General features: G+C 42.7%; 1 protein-coding gene across 3 annotated transcripts; it reads left to right on the top strand.

Moving 5' to 3' along the window:
- Window positions 1-858: 858 nt before the first annotated feature.
- Window positions 859-10,217, top strand: clta (clathrin, light chain A). Of its 3 annotated transcripts, XM_064927354.1 has the most exons (7): window positions 859-1,164; window positions 3,670-3,707; window positions 3,993-4,110; window positions 4,419-4,530; window positions 5,588-5,641; window positions 7,681-7,716; window positions 9,265-10,217. In XM_064927354.1, the coding sequence occupies exons 1-7, from the start codon at window positions 972-974 to the stop codon at window positions 9,434-9,436; spliced, it is 723 nt and encodes a 240-aa protein (XP_064783426.1). In that variant the 5' UTR covers window positions 859-971; the 3' UTR covers window positions 9,437-10,217. The 3 variants fall into 3 exon arrangements, with proteins under 3 accessions (XP_064783426.1, XP_064783428.1, XP_064783429.1); XM_064927356.1 differs by lacking the exon at window positions 7,681-7,716; XM_064927357.1 differs by lacking the exons at window positions 5,588-5,641; window positions 7,681-7,716 and having other exon boundaries at window positions 861-1,164.
- Window positions 10,218-15,219: the final 5,002 nt, after the last annotated feature.

The raw sequence follows: 15,219 nt of genomic DNA, 5'->3' as shown, positions 1-15,219 counted from the left end.
GGCCATGACAAAAAATCTCAACATGGGAAAAAGGTTAAGGGGTATGAATACTTTCTGAATGCACTGTATGTCTGTTTGACTTTGTAGTATTACCCAACTAGAAGTGGGTTATTTCTATGGGTTTTTTGTCAGTAGCTGCTTTATAGTCTGGTCCCAGATCTGCCAACTCCATTGCTATCTTTGAAGCTTAACAGAGTTGGTATTATAGCGCAAAGAAACTGTCACTCAGGCTAGAAATGACTCCTTCATTGTTAATAATAATGAAAAAAGTAACCTTTATTTAACTAGGCAAGTCAGTTAAGAACAAAATCTTATTTACAATGATGGCCAACGCTGGGATTTGAACCAGGGACTGCAGTGACGCCTCTTACTCTGCTGCGCCACTCTAGATCACCGGATCTAACTAAGAAATGCATTTTGAATGTAATACAGTATAGGCCAGTAGACCATCACTGCCATAATAGGCACCAATTATCAAATAGACCACTTGAGTGAAAAGAGAAGTGTATCAAATTGGTTATAGATATCAGATACATCCCATAACCGATTGATTATACATATTAAATTAAATAGATATAAACTATGATTGTTTTTCTTTGAACCAATCTTTGCTTTACATATTTTTATAGTGCAGACAATATTATGCACACTTGCTGTACCCTGCATATAGATTCTATTCATGAAATTACTAATATTCTCATTCCAAATTCTTTGACAACCCTGAGATGCAAGATTGCCTAACCCAACGCACGCTAGATCATGGGACCCTTACGTATCAGGTGCAATCATATTCTTTGTGTGGTTGGTGCACAGCACAGTCAATAAAAATTCCTCGTTTCTGACTGGATAGGCCAGAGTTTCCGCTTTTTCATTGTCTCCCTCCTTATCTCTCGAGCTGATCCACTGATCTACTCCCCCATTAGATACTGTAACGTTATCAATAGCTAGCCACCACCATCAAATAGCTAGATATGGACGATTTTGACATGCTCAGCGCACCACAGGCTGCGGCCGGCAATGGGACGGACGAAGACCCCGCTGCCGCATTCTTGGCCCAGCAAGAAAGCGAGATCGCGGGGATTGAGAATGACGAAGGATTCAGCATCCTAGACAGCGGAGAGGTTCCAACGTCGCTAGACAATAATCTGACAGGCGACACAAACAGTAACTGTGTTCTAAATCTCTTAATTTAGCAAGTTATAGTAGCTAGCTCGTTCGTATTATTTGGCTGGGTCAAAGCCTAGCAAATTGGCTATACCTGATTAGCTATGGGCTAGCCAGCTAGTGTATACACAGTTAGTTAGCCATCTTAATTAGCTAGCTAGCCAGCAAACGAGCTACATTAGCAAGCTACATCGACTATCTGCAGGAGATGAAAGACATTACGCGAAAAACAAGTAACGTAATTTTAGCTGGCTGGATCAGATATTTCAGACCATCTATTTAAAATGTTCGGGAAACTAGCTCGAAATGCGCAAGGTGACGCTAGTTTCGCTAATGGCGCTAGTTAGTCTCTACATTACATGTGTATATGCTAGTTAATAACGTAATTTTACTTATTGATATCTTGATGTTTGTGAAGTGTCGTGAATAAACTAACAGAAAATATCGTGTATTTGAATGACCGGTTAGCTAGTTATCGCGTCTATTTCCTGGCTATTATTGCGTCTATTTCCTGTCATTGGATTGATCCCACTGCACCAACAACATTACTGGCCACTTCATTACTGCAATTTGATATATGGCCCAATGACCATTGGACTTTCATACACAACTGTCGTCTTCAGGAAGTTAGATTATTGACCGATTAGTTAGCTACATTGGCCAGAAGGAAGTTCATGTTATGCAACTCTTTAGGGGGGGGGGGGGGGGGGGGTGTACATGTTAATCTGTACAAACAATAGAACGTGAGTAAAAACACCATGGGACCACGCAGCCGTCATACCGCTCAGGAAAGAGATGCGTTCTGTCTCCGAGAGATGAACATACTTTGATGCGAAAAGTGCTGATCAATCTCAGAACAACAGCAAAGGACCTTGTGAAGATGCTGGAGGAAACCTGTACAAAAGTATCTATATCCACATATATCCACAGTGAAACAGGTCCTATATCGACATAATCTGAAAGGCCGCTCAGCAAGGAAGAAGCCACTGCTCCAAAACCGATAGAAAAAAGCCAGACTACGGTTTGCAACTGCACACGGGGACAAAGATCATACTTTTTGTAGAAATGTTCTCTAGTCTGATGAAACAAAAAAAAGAACTGTTTGGCCATAATGACCATCGTTATGTTTGGAGGAAAAAGGGGGAGGCTTGCAAACTGAAGAACACCATCCCAACCGTGAAGCACGGGGGTGGCAGCATCATGTTGTGGGGGTGCTTTGCTGCAGGAGGGACTAGTGCACGTCACAAAATAGAGGAGAATTATGTGGATATTGAAGCAACATCTCAAGACATCATTTGGGAAGTTAAAGCTTTGTCGCAAATGGGTATTCCAAATGGACAATGACCCCAAGCATACTTCCAAAGTTGTGGCTAAATGGCTTAGGGACAACAAAGTCAAGGTATTGGAGTGGCCATCACAAAGCCCTGACGGTAATCCTATAGAACATTTGTGGGCAGAACTGAAAAGTGTGTGAGAGCAAGGAGGCCTACAAACCTGACTCAGTTACACCAGCTTTGTTAGGAGGAATGGGCCATAATTCACCCAACATATTGTGGGAAGCTTGTGGAAGGCTACCCAAAATGTTTGATCCAAGTTAAACAATTTAAAGGGAATGCTACCAAATACTAATTGAGTGTATGTAAACTTCTAGCCCACTGGGAATGTGATGAAAGAAAATAAAAGCTGAAATAAATAATTATCTCTACTATTATTCGGACATTTCACATTCCTTAAAATAACGTGTGATCCTAACTGACCTAAGACAGGGAATTTTTACTAGGATTAAATGTCAGGAATTGTGAACTGAGTTGACATGTATTTGGCTAAGGTGTATGTAAACTTCTGACTTCAATTGTAGCTCGCTAGCTAGTTCCAATGAATGAATCGTTCATCGTAAAGATATTGCCAAACCAAGCATTTATGTACTAGGGCACTCGACTAGAACAGGTGGGTATAATTTGTGGAACGTTCCAACAGGAATCTGTTCCAAAAACGTTGTAAAATACAAGGTTACCAACAAACAACGCATACAAAGTAGTATGATCAATTCACCTAGCTAACCATCTGCCGAATAGGCACAAACTCACCACGTAGCTTATTCTTAATGTTTGTCCATAGGCTATCAGAGTGAGGACACATTTGTTTTCGGGAATAAACGTGAGTGAATTTAATGAATTAGCCCACTCCTTACCTGGTATCTTATTCTGCCGCTATACAACATTGTATATGTTTGTTGGCAATCTTGTTATTTACAACGTTTTTGGAACAGATTCATGTTGGAAGATTCCACAAACTATACCCACCCGACTAGATCAAACCAACGTGTAGTATTTTGCAAGCTTACAACTACAAATCCATAATCTGAATTTGATCCTATCCGTCTTAGAGTAAGACGTGTAGTGAGGTCTGATACACACCCACTCTGTGATGTGAATTGATGATGTAGGCCATTTCGTTGTCTTTGATATTGCTTTGTTCGTGATGAATGGTTCATTTTATTTGCAGATGCAGTGGACGGTGCTGTCAATGGAGACCTTAATGAGGTAATATCTTATGTTTTCCCATTCTGTCTTACAGCAGAGATTGTGAATATATCGACTCAATGGAAAACTTAACCATGCATGTTTTGTTTTAACATAGCCTAAGGAACACTAAATGCCATGGTTGTGTCATATTATTGACCGTGGTTGTGTTCAGTTGGCACAAAACGGAAGAAAATGCTCTGGAACAGAGTGAGAAAGGGGGGAGGTGCTATCTACTTGTCCAATGAGACACGGTTTAACGTTGCTACAGTGTGCCCTGTTGAACACCACCCATGTGTTTGTTAGGAGAGCAATGGCCCGTCTGATGCATACTCCGCCATCTCCAGTGCCGACCGGCTGCAGGCTGAGCCAGAGAGCCTGCGTAAATGGAGGGAGGAGCAGAGAGAGAGGCTGGAGGTCCTAGGTAAGGAGAGGCCCCTGGTATATCCTGGCTAGAGGGCCATAGCAGCGTAACAATAGAATAGAAGGAACCGATGTGACTATTTACAGTTGAATCCAAAGCGCCGAGTGCCCAATTCTAACACCACAATCTTTGGAAAACGTATGGCCCTGACTTGCAATGAAAGAAAAACACTGAGCACATTTAGCTGATGTTGAAATCGCCCCTGGTTTTTAGAAGTCTTCTTTTTTTGTGATGTCATTTTTCAAGAGAATGGCATGTACTGTGTGAATCATAAGACCTCTTCTTCTTCCTAATTTCCCCTTCCCCAGACGCTAACTCTCGTAAGCAGGAGTCTGAGTGGAAGGACAAGGCCAAGGTAGAGCTGGAGGAGTGGCACACTAGACAGGACGAGCAGCTGGAGAAGACTAAAGTGAATAACAGGTAAAAATGCATAGGAAGAGTCTAGTCATTCTATTTCTATGTAAAAACGGCCCGGGTTGAGCCAGGAGGACTAAAAACCCACTGGACTCCAAGGAAACCTTTTGTCCACTGACTCACTATTCTCTACAGGAGCCGTCGAAAGGAAACCCTGTCCATTGAGTGTAAATGACACTCTGCAGAAATCTCCTTGCAGAATAGTTTAGTTATTGTGCAGCACTTGTTCCTATTGGTCCCTCTATGTTTTCTACGACCTCTTATGTGTTTTAAGGTTTATATAGGCCTACATGAAAAGACGTAGGCTAGCTGTGTGCAGTCTCTGGTAGACCAGTGAAAAAGATCAGTATAGTATGTTCCGGAATGAAAAATGATCATGTATATTAATTCTCAGGGTCATTTTATTTCTGATAATGACCTGGAGCGGCAATCCAAGTCATGCAGGTGTTGCTAAGAGGTGAAACAGCTGTTGCTAAATGACAAGACCCCAGAGTTGACCCTTGAACCACAAGCCTTTTGAGCACGGCAGATTCAGAAATATCTAATATCAATTGGTGTTAATATCTATCGAAAGATAACAGGACAGGCCCATCAGCAAACAGAAATGTAGGATGTTTAAAATATATATATATAAGTTTGATAAGACTTAGGATAAGGGTTTTGGAGACGCCTTGCCTCCAAGGGCTCAGAAAGTATAAAGTCTAGTTTTCACTAACTTGAGCGTCTGTAACCCAAGCCCTTCCTCTGCTCTGAATAATGTATCAGCCAATGTTCCAGTCTCTGTCTCATGTCTAGCTACCTCTAACCTGCCTCTGTTATGTTGTTTGTAGTCTCTTTGTATATAGGTGCATCCGAAATGGCACCCTATTCCCTATGTAGTCTCATAGGTCTCTGGTTAAAAGTACTAGGTAGGGAATATGGTGCCATTTTGGACGCAGATTACTGTACGAGTGAGAGCTCTGGGCTGGGTTTGTTCTGTCGTTTTTGCTCTTCTCCTTTTTACCGCTCTCTCTCTTCTCTCCTGCTTGCTGCTTTCCTCTGGGACATCCCCTGTGTCTCCCAGGGTTCTGGATGAGGATTTCTACAAACAGCCCTTCTCTGACCTGATTGGTTATGTGTATGTTGCTAAACTAACATTTGTTTCTTTTTTTTCTCCCCACGTGACGTCACTCGCGTCAATCGCACGCCGCATCTTCCATTTTAACGCTAATTTTTACGTTTGGCTTTCCCCCGTCATTTTTGTTTGTTTTTGGTTTTACGTTATTTTTCAAAGAAGTAGACTTTAATGAATCTTGAGCGTGCGTTTTTGCGACCTTTAAACCCACCAGGTGTCTCTTTTTATTTATTTGTAATTTAATTTTTTTTTTTAATGCAGTGGATGTGTGTTGGCTGAATGTCATTGCATCAGCCTTAATGCTTAATGCTCAGTTTCCGTATGAATTATGTTGCCATAACTGTAGTGTAGTAAATCGAGTGGCCATTTTTCTTTTACTTTGGTCTTGTTTAATTACATCGTCCATGATCCATCTATATGTCCCTTCATTTTATCACGCCATCTCATCACGCCATTTGCAAATGTTTGTTTATTCTTAGATCCCTTTTTAAATCATCTATACTTGTATTATTCATATGTGCACATGGAAAACGAGTTATAGAAATTGACGCTATGTAGAAACATTGGTTAGGTGTGTTACTTGGCGACGCACTACTTTAAATGTATTGACGGAACCGTATAGCTACTACCTCTGCTACCTCAGCTGCGTGTCGATACCGTGTGGCTAATGTCTCTAGTAGAGTTAAGACTGTAGTTTTGTTTCAAGCAACTGTGTCTCCAACTCTTAACAGTCCTATCAATATAGTAGTACCTTCATATAATATGCAGGCGTATTATCTGAAGGTTAACTTTAATCTGTTAAATACTATTTAAGAGATCTCATGCCATTAAAAAGGCTATTTATTTATATATATATCTGCTTTATACCTGGTAACCTGCAGCCTTTCGGGTTCAATAAGGCTCCTGAAAAGCTGTGCAAAGGCAACCATGTTGTTGGAGGGCCGTTTCTTTCCAACATTATCCCAACATTATCTCTGCTGTTTCAGTGTCTTCTAGAATAACCACACACACACACCCCCCCCGCACAAATAACTGCAGACATGGGTGTTTTTATTTTTTTTTATAGGAGTTATTTATGCAATAGCTATTGTACTGTACGAGAATGTCTGTTGGTTGACATAATGTTGAACGGACACTCTGGATCCCTCATTTGGAGAGCGTCATTACAATTTTTAAGAATGAATACGCCAACTTGGTGGCCATGTGGTTGGAGTGTCCGCCCTGAGATTGGAAGGTTGGGAGTTCGATCCCTGGCCGAGTCATAACAAATACGGTCAAACTAAGACTCTGCATTAAAGATGTATATTTGGAGGGGGGCTGCAATAGACTCGTGTCCTGTCCGGGTGGTGTACTTGTACAGCTGCCTCACGCGACAGGAGATGGGCTCCTTCTGGTAGCACAATCCAAGGCTCGTACGAGGCGACTTATGACAAAATTTAACAGTTGAAGTCTATTTTCAGTAGCCTGATACTGTCTCAGAGCCCTGCATGTAGACAGTCAACTGTTGCGTTGATGTCGCTAGTACGTCTGTATTTCTAAACTGAAAGCTCATTGGATACACCGTTGCTTCAAACATGCGAATGTGATCTGCTTAGAATCTGTTAATAGCTACTAGCAACCCACTGTCTAGAATAGAATGAATGACATGCTACTGTTGATGCCCAACTCGCACTCTTAGTATTGCAGCCCTTGTATCTATCTGCCATTGAATTCATTCGATCGCTAAAGAGCAAAGGTTCCCATATAACCAAACGTCCTTGTCTCTGCCAAAACAAAGACCCACGGCTACTGAGACCAAGGGGCCACGTATTTTTGCCTCACCCAACCAACTCAATGGCACAGCAGATGAAGGCTGCAAGCTAAGCACACTTAGTGCACAGAAAAATAAAAAGAATCTGCCTCCCCCCCTGAAATGACTTTTTTTCTCTCTGGGAAAATGCATGCTGGCTTTTGTCATCTGCATAAAGCTCATTTACTTTTCATTTCTATATATCTGACTTGTGATCTGTTTCTCCTTGTTTCTTTTCCTATGCACCTTTAAGCACACACATTAACCATCCTTGCTACCGCCTAGACCAGTTAAGTAAAAAAACAAAAAGACAATATCCTAGTAGGGAGAAGTGTATATTAGCCTAGAAAAATGGCAAGACAATATTCAATAGTAGTGCACAATTAGACTAGATTGTAGTCGAGGCTCTCCAACCCTGTTCCTGTAGATTTCCGCTCCAACCCTTTAAAAAAAAAAGAAAAGATAATGAACTGGTTGATAAGCTGAATCAGGTTAGTTACAACTGGGGTTGGAGTTAAAAAGCCACAGGAGGGTAGCTCTCCAGGAACAGGATTGGAGAGCCCTGCTGTAGATGAATACAAAATCCACTGCCAATTGAAATGATTTTAGAAGCTGGGTGTCCCTTCTGTGATACGTTTGATCCACTAGTCCTGTTCGTACCTGTAGTTTCGTTGTGACAGTGAATTTTCATTGGCTTCTCATCCCCATTTTGCTCTGTATATTGTGTTCTAGTTTATAAAGGGGGTCTTTCAATTTTCTTAACTCTTTGGCAGTGGAAGTGTCCTATCTTGGGTGGGTGGGTCTGGGTTTTGCTATTCCCCCTGGCTTGCATTTCAAAATGTCTTATTGTGATTGTGGCACTATCATTTTTATTTATTTAATTTCAGTTATGTATGCTAAGCCTTCTAGTGGAATTGGATGCCCTTTTGGGTTCGGTATCGGTGTGAAGATTGTGACATGTCAATCAAAAGTCTCTTATGGTTATTATATCAAGTGTTTGCTGCATTTCAAATGGCCTGCTTTCCAACCGCAGCAAAATGCATGGCAAAGTCTCCGGTATCCAGGTTTTGGTTGTTAAAATGAAAACGAACTTGCCACTAAGCGCACTTATCAAGCACAAGTATAAAGTACATAAAACAAAACATATTCCTAATGCTATACTTGGATCTTGAGAGAATATTTGAACGTAACCAAAAGGCAAGTTACGCCCCCACCCCCCAGTTCTGTGACGAACTGCATTTTTAACCAACCAAACCGCGTTTTAATCGTTCCCCCCCAAAAAACTGCACTTGTTTTTTCCCAAAACCCCTTGATTAGACTGACAGGGAAAAGCAGGTAACTAGCTAGCTGTATGACTGTGGCTATAGGGGGCATGCTGTATGATCTTATCCAACCCTGTTCTCTTCATCTGTTTTTGATGTGGCCACCCGGAGAATGTTTATTTTTTTGGATGTACTGTAATGTAGTTGGGTCTCCGCTGCTGTCTACTCGACACTTCCTCCTCAAGCAAAGGTTTTTAGTTTCAGACTTCACTAAAACTGTTTGACTAAAACGCTGGAAAATCCATGCTAAAATGGCACCATTTTCATAATTAATCTTTTTATTTTTACGTTATTGTCAACTACCAAATTGATGTATCATGCAGGTAGTTTAGATCCATTCGGCATGTATTTCTATGGGGATTCCCCATGTCTATCCCTGTGGTGTTGCAGAGGAGGAGGAGGTGGTGTGTAAGTAAACAGCAGTAAGGCCCTCTGTAAAACTCTGCTGATCTCTGGGGCCCAGGCCTGCTCCCTCCCTAACTAAAGCGCTGTCCTCCTCCCGTGTTGCCTTGCAGAGCGGCCGAGGAGGCCATGCTGTCGGACATGGACGAGAACAACCCGGGCACCGAGTGGGAGCGCGTGGCGCGCCTCTGCGACTTCAACCCAAAGTCCAGCAAGCAGGCAAAAGACGTGTCCCGCATGCGCTCTGTCCTCATCTCCCTCAAGCAGGCCCCTCTGGTCCGCTAACCCCCCCCCCTTCGCTCTATTAGATGTCTCAATTCAGTCCCTACCACTCCCCTTCGCACTAACCATTCATTCAGCTTTTGCAGATCTGAAGGCTCTGGATGCGTAAAAGCAGTGTCTTGGTGGAGCTTCCACGATCCACCATGTCGCTTTTCACCTTACAGATCTGTTAACTTTGAGGGGCCGAGGGGAAAGGAGGTGAATTGAGACAGCTGTATCTCTACCCTAACCCTCTCTGGACCCAGATTGCAACCAACCTCCCATAGGGCAATGTATCATTCACCCCCCCCCCCCCATCTACCTACCTGAGGTCGTCGTTGTTCATGGATTGATATTATTCCTCTCTTCCATCTCCCTTTCCATCATTAGAACAAAATAAGTATATACGCATTTATTTTTTGTTTCTATTCTTTGAAGGACCAAACTCTGTTTATTAAGTGTGTTGGAAACCCATTTAGAGCCGGCTTGTGGCATTTATTGTGACTATTTCAATCTATGCATTTTTCCCATTTGAACCACGAATCAAATACGGTAAATATCTATTTGTGTGTGTGTGTAAGCATCAAGGTTGGGGTCAATTCCATTTAAATTCCGGTCAATTCAGAAAGTACACAATTCCAAATCAAATTTTTGCTAATTGAAGAGAATTTGAATTTCAGTGTACTTCCTGAATTGCAACGGAGTTACCCCCAACCCTGGTAGACATTGTGGTGTATTATGTACTCTATATGTGTGTACCTATGTACATATACAGGCAATATATAAATTTACATTGTGGTTAAGATTTACTGTAGCCCACGTGTTGCTTAATGTGTTCATTGTCCATCAATTTCAATATCCGTAAAACATGAAACTTTTTTCGTCAACGTTGTTATTGAAGTGTTGTCCGTGACATTCAAATTATTATGGTTGCACCTAATTGGTGGAAGTAAAATTTCAGGTGAGACAAATTACATTTTATACCTCGTTTTCAATTAAGTTATGTTTAGGTGTTCCCTTAGGCCCTCCACCACTTTTGCTGTTTGTTGTATGGCCTTGGGTTCTCTCTGGGTTCAAAAGAATCTGGTGAAAATGAATGTCTGGCTTCAAATTCATTTCTGGTGAAAATGGCAGCGAGGAAGAGGTGAAGCGAGGGGGTTTTCTCCTGTTCAAATCTGTCCACGGGAAGCAGACCGCCTGCCTTTTGGATGACTCCCATTGTTAGGGCAGGGACAATCATCTCAAGTATGCAGTATCTCAAATGGTCAAACCGAAGTTACCTACCTTTGATCAAAGCCACGCTGTTGGTTGGGAGGTGGCCAGTCAGAAAGTGACATATTTGAGCTTGAATCTGTTCAACCAATAAATGGCTTTATTAGTTATGTTCATGTATATTTGGTGTGGCAACGAGCTATTGTGTATTTTACAAATGTAACCTAATTTGGAACGTCTATATCAGGAGTATTCAACTCTTAAAGCCAATTTATGTTTGATCCGAAAATGTGGTCGGAGGCTCCGTATGGAGGGTGTGACACAATTGCAGAGGCTGAATTGAGTTCCGTACGCATTGCCGCGTGCCTCCCAAATGTTTTAACAATGCGGAGGACTCCGCACTGACATGATTGGTTGGCGGAAGGTCCTGTTTAAACAACTCACTTCCTTGAGAACGCCAACAGCTCTACGCAACTGCACTGCTCATCGAAGCACAATAAGTATTAAAGCCCTGACTTCTGCAGAGGCTGTATCAACGTAAATACTGCACGACCAATGCAGATGTGGGATTGACAATGCGGTGCCTTTAACACTACCGAGGTCTGGAGCCTGCTGGTTTTCTGTTCTACCTGCTAATTAATTGCACCCACCTGGTGTCCCAGGTCTAAATCAGTCCCTGATTTGAGGGGGGGAAGCAGTGGAACTAGCGTCAAGGTCCAAAGTTGAGTTTCAAGGGGTTTATATGGTCATTCCATATAGGCTAGATATACACTGCTCAAAAAATAAAGGGAACACTTAAACAACACAATATAACTCAATCACACTTCTGTGAAATCAAACTGTCCACTTAGGAAGCAACACTGATTGACTATACATTTCACATGCTGTTGTGCAAATGGGATATACAACAGGTGGAAATTATAGGTAATTAGCAAGACACCCCCAATAAAGAAGTGGTTCTGCAGGTGGTGACCACAGAGCACTTCTTAGCTCCTATGCTTCCTGGCTGATGTTTTGGTCACTTTTGAATGCTGGAGGTGCTTTCACTCTAGTGGTAGCATGAGACGGAGTCTACAACCCACACAAGTGGCTCAGGTAGTGCAGCTCATCCAGGATGGCACATCAATGTGAGCTGTGGCAAGAAGGTTTGCTGTGTCTGTCAGCATGGTGTCCAGAGCATGGAGGCGCTACCAGGAGACAGGCCAGTAAATCAGGAGACGTGGATGAGGCCGTAGGAGGGCAACAACCCAGCAGCAGGACCGCTACCTCCGCATTTGTGCAAGAGGAGCACTGCTAGAGCCCTGCAAAATGACCTCCAGCAGGCCACAAATGTGCATGTGTCTGCTCAAACGGTCAGGAACAGACTCCATGAGGGTGGTATGAGGGCCCAACGTCCACAGGTGGGGGTTGTGCTTACAGCCCAACACCATGCAGGACGTTTGGCATTTGCCAGAAAACACCAAGATTGGCAAATTCGCCATTGGCGCCCTGTGCTCTTCACAGATGAAAGCAGGTTCACACTGAGCACATGTGACAGAGTCTGGAGACGCTGTGGAGAACGTTCTGCTGCCTGCAACATCCTCCAGCATGACCGGTTTGGCGGTGGGTCAGTCATGGTGTGGGGTGGCATTTCTTTGGGGGGCCGCACAGCCCTCCATGTGCTCGCCAGAGGTAGCCTGACTGCCATTATGTACCGAGATGAGATCCTCAGACCCCTTGTGAGACCATATGCTGGTGCGGTTGGCCCTGGGTTCCTCCTAATGCAAGACAATGCTAAACCTCATGTGGCTGGAGTGTGTCAGCAGTTCCTGCAAGAGGAAGGCATTGATGCTATGGACTGGCCCACCCGTTCCCCAGACCTAAATCCAATTGAGCACATCTGGGATATCTTGTCTCGCTTCATCCACCAACGCCACGTTGCACCACAGACTGTCCAGGAGTTGGCGGATTCTTTAGTCCAGGTCTGGGAGGAGATCCCTCAGAAGACCATCCGCCACCTCATCAGGAGCATGCCCAGGCGTTGTAGGGAGGTCATACAGGCACGTGGAGGCCACACACACGACTGAGCCTCAATTTGACTTGTTTTAAGGACAAAGTTGGATCAGCCTGTAGTGTGGTTTTCCACTTTAATTTTGAGTGTGACTCCAAATTCAGACCTCCATGGGTTGACAAATTTGATTTCCATTGATAATTTGTGTGATTTTGTTGTCAGCACATTCAACTATGTAAAGAAAAAAGTATTTAATAAGAATATTTTCTTCATTCAGATCAGACATACCGTAACCAAGTGATACATCTATAACAGTAAATATTAGGCTGAACGCGAGAGAGGCATTGTTGATGGCCACATTCCACCCTCTATGAAAACAGAGGAGGCATTCCAGTCAGTAGCGCTACGTTTCCTTTAATCATTGGTAGGTGATTGGTCTGACTGACTGTTGCTCAGGTGAATTGTCTGACTCTAGACAACTACACTGAACAAAAATATAAACACAACATGCAACACTTTCTTAGATTTTACTGAGTTACAGTTCATGTAAGGAAATCAGTCAAATTAAATAAATAAATTAGGCCCTAAATCTATGGATTTCACATGACTGGGAATACAGATATGCATCTGTTGGTGTCACAGTTACCTTAAAAAAAGGAAAACCAGTCAGTATCCGGTGTGACCATCATTTGCCTCGTGCAGCGCGGCACATCTCCTTCACAATAGAGTTGATCAGGTTATTGATTGTGGCGAGTAGAATGTTGTCCCACTCTTCAATGGCTGTGTGAAGTTGCTGGATATTGGCAGGAACTAGAGCACCCTTTTGTACACGTTGATCCAGAGCATCCCACACATGCTCAATGGGTGACATGTTTGGTGAGAATGAAGGACATTTTCAGCTTCCAGAAAGAGTGAACAGAGGTAGGGTTGCAAAGGGTCGGAAACTTTCCGGTAAATTTCCATGGGAAGTTAAGCCTGGGAATTTTGCTTAAATTCATCAAAAAAGTTAGCATATAACAGCGAACCTTTTTTTTGTGGGAGCGACAAGGCAATTCTAGGTCTTGTGGCATATTTTGGTTAAACTATCCCCACTTCAATGGAATTGAATTGCATGTACAGCTGATTCTCAAGATCTTGCATACTAATGAGATGCTATTGAGCCCACACTGTCTGAGCCAAGGACTACATGCCTTTTGGTAAGTTTGATTACAATACTGGGTGGGGTGAATATATTGACTTTTTGTTATCTAGTAAATAGTAGCCTACAGAAAAGTATTTAAATCATTTCTAACTTGTTAAAAATTTCTGCTAGTTAGTTTTTTCTACTATATGGGTTTTAGCTTGCTTGAGACTGAGTGTTAATTCACCTGTTTCCATACATGTTTCATTTTAAAACATTTATACAAAGGAGTTGTTTAATCTAACTGCTTAACTATTTATCTGTACATGGAATTGTATTTTTTTTTGTACTCATTTTTTACTAATCTTTTCAAGGACAAGGTCGAGCACCATCTGATGTGTGGAGACATTTCACTGCAGCTAATGTAGAAGGAAAAGTGGTGTACATTTGCAAATACTGTGCCAAATCATGTGAAGAATGCAACAAAGATGCAGAATCATCTGGCCACGTGCATAAAGTTCCCTTAGCGCTCACAACAAGCAACCGCTGGACAAAAGTCCTTCTACTTCTATTCAAGGTGAAAATGATAAATCAGACACCTTAACGATTTCAACAGCTCATGGTCCTCCTGGAATCAGACATTTGTTTGACTCTATGGAGGAACGTAGTCAGAGAAACGCTGATGAATGTCTTGCTCGAGCTGTGTACGCAACTGCTCACAGGCAATGTGTATTGGAAGAGATTTCTGAATGTTCTTCGCCCAGCATACACCCCTCCAACCAGACATGCTTTATCTACTAATTTGCTGGATGCAGAGTTCAAGTGAAGGTTAAGCAAATCATAGAGAAAGCAGACTGTATTGCAATCATCTCTGATGGGTTTTCAAATGTTTGTAGGCAAGGAATAATTAACTACATCATGTCCACCCCTCAACCAGTATTCTACAAGAGCACAGACACACCAGTCTCTAGATTACAGATGAGCTGAAGGCTGTCATCAATGACCTTGGACCACAAAGGTATTTGCACTGGTGGCAGACAATGCTGCGAACATGAAGGCTGCTTGGTCTAAAGTGGAGGAGTCCTACCCTCACATCACACCCATTGGCTGTGCTGCTCATGCATTGAATCTGCTCCTCAGGGACATCATGGCACTGAAAACAATGGATGCACTCTACATGAGAGCCAAGGAAATGGTTAGGTATGTGAAGGGTCATCAAGTTATAGCAGCAATCTACCTCACCAAGCAAAGTGAGAAGAATAAGAGCACCACATTGAAGCTACCCAGCAACACCCGTTGTGGTGGTGTTGATGTCATCATGTTTGACAGTCTCCTGGAGGGGAAGGAGTCTCTCCAAGAAATAGCCATATCACAGTCTGCCGATATGGACAGCCCCATCAAGAGGATTCTCCTGGATGATGTATTTTCAGTCTGGCGAAGTACATTTCCAAGCAAGGGCTTTGGGATGGAGATACAATATGGCAG

The sequence above is a fragment of the Oncorhynchus masou genome, chromosome 21 (assembly GCF_036934945.1).
Source record: "Oncorhynchus masou masou isolate Uvic2021 chromosome 21, UVic_Omas_1.1, whole genome shotgun sequence".
In the NCBI taxonomy this organism is placed as follows: domain Eukaryota; kingdom Metazoa; phylum Chordata; class Actinopteri; order Salmoniformes; family Salmonidae; genus Oncorhynchus; species Oncorhynchus masou.
This window is presented reverse-complemented; position numbering and strand designations above follow the sequence as displayed.

Bases quoted from the DNA above. Each gene is read 5' to 3' on its own strand.
- clta (XM_064927354.1), top strand. From the start codon at position 972: ATGGACGATTTTGACATGCTCAGCGCACCACAGGCTGCGGCCGGCAAT. The intron at 4,111-4,418 runs GTAAGGAGAGGC...CCCCTTCCCCAG, and splicing joins AGAGAGGCTGGAGGTCCTAG to ACGCTAACTCTCGTAAGCAG. The intron at 4,531-5,587 runs GTAAAAATGCAT...TGTGTCTCCCAG, and splicing joins AAGACTAAAGTGAATAACAG to GGTTCTGGATGAGGATTTCT.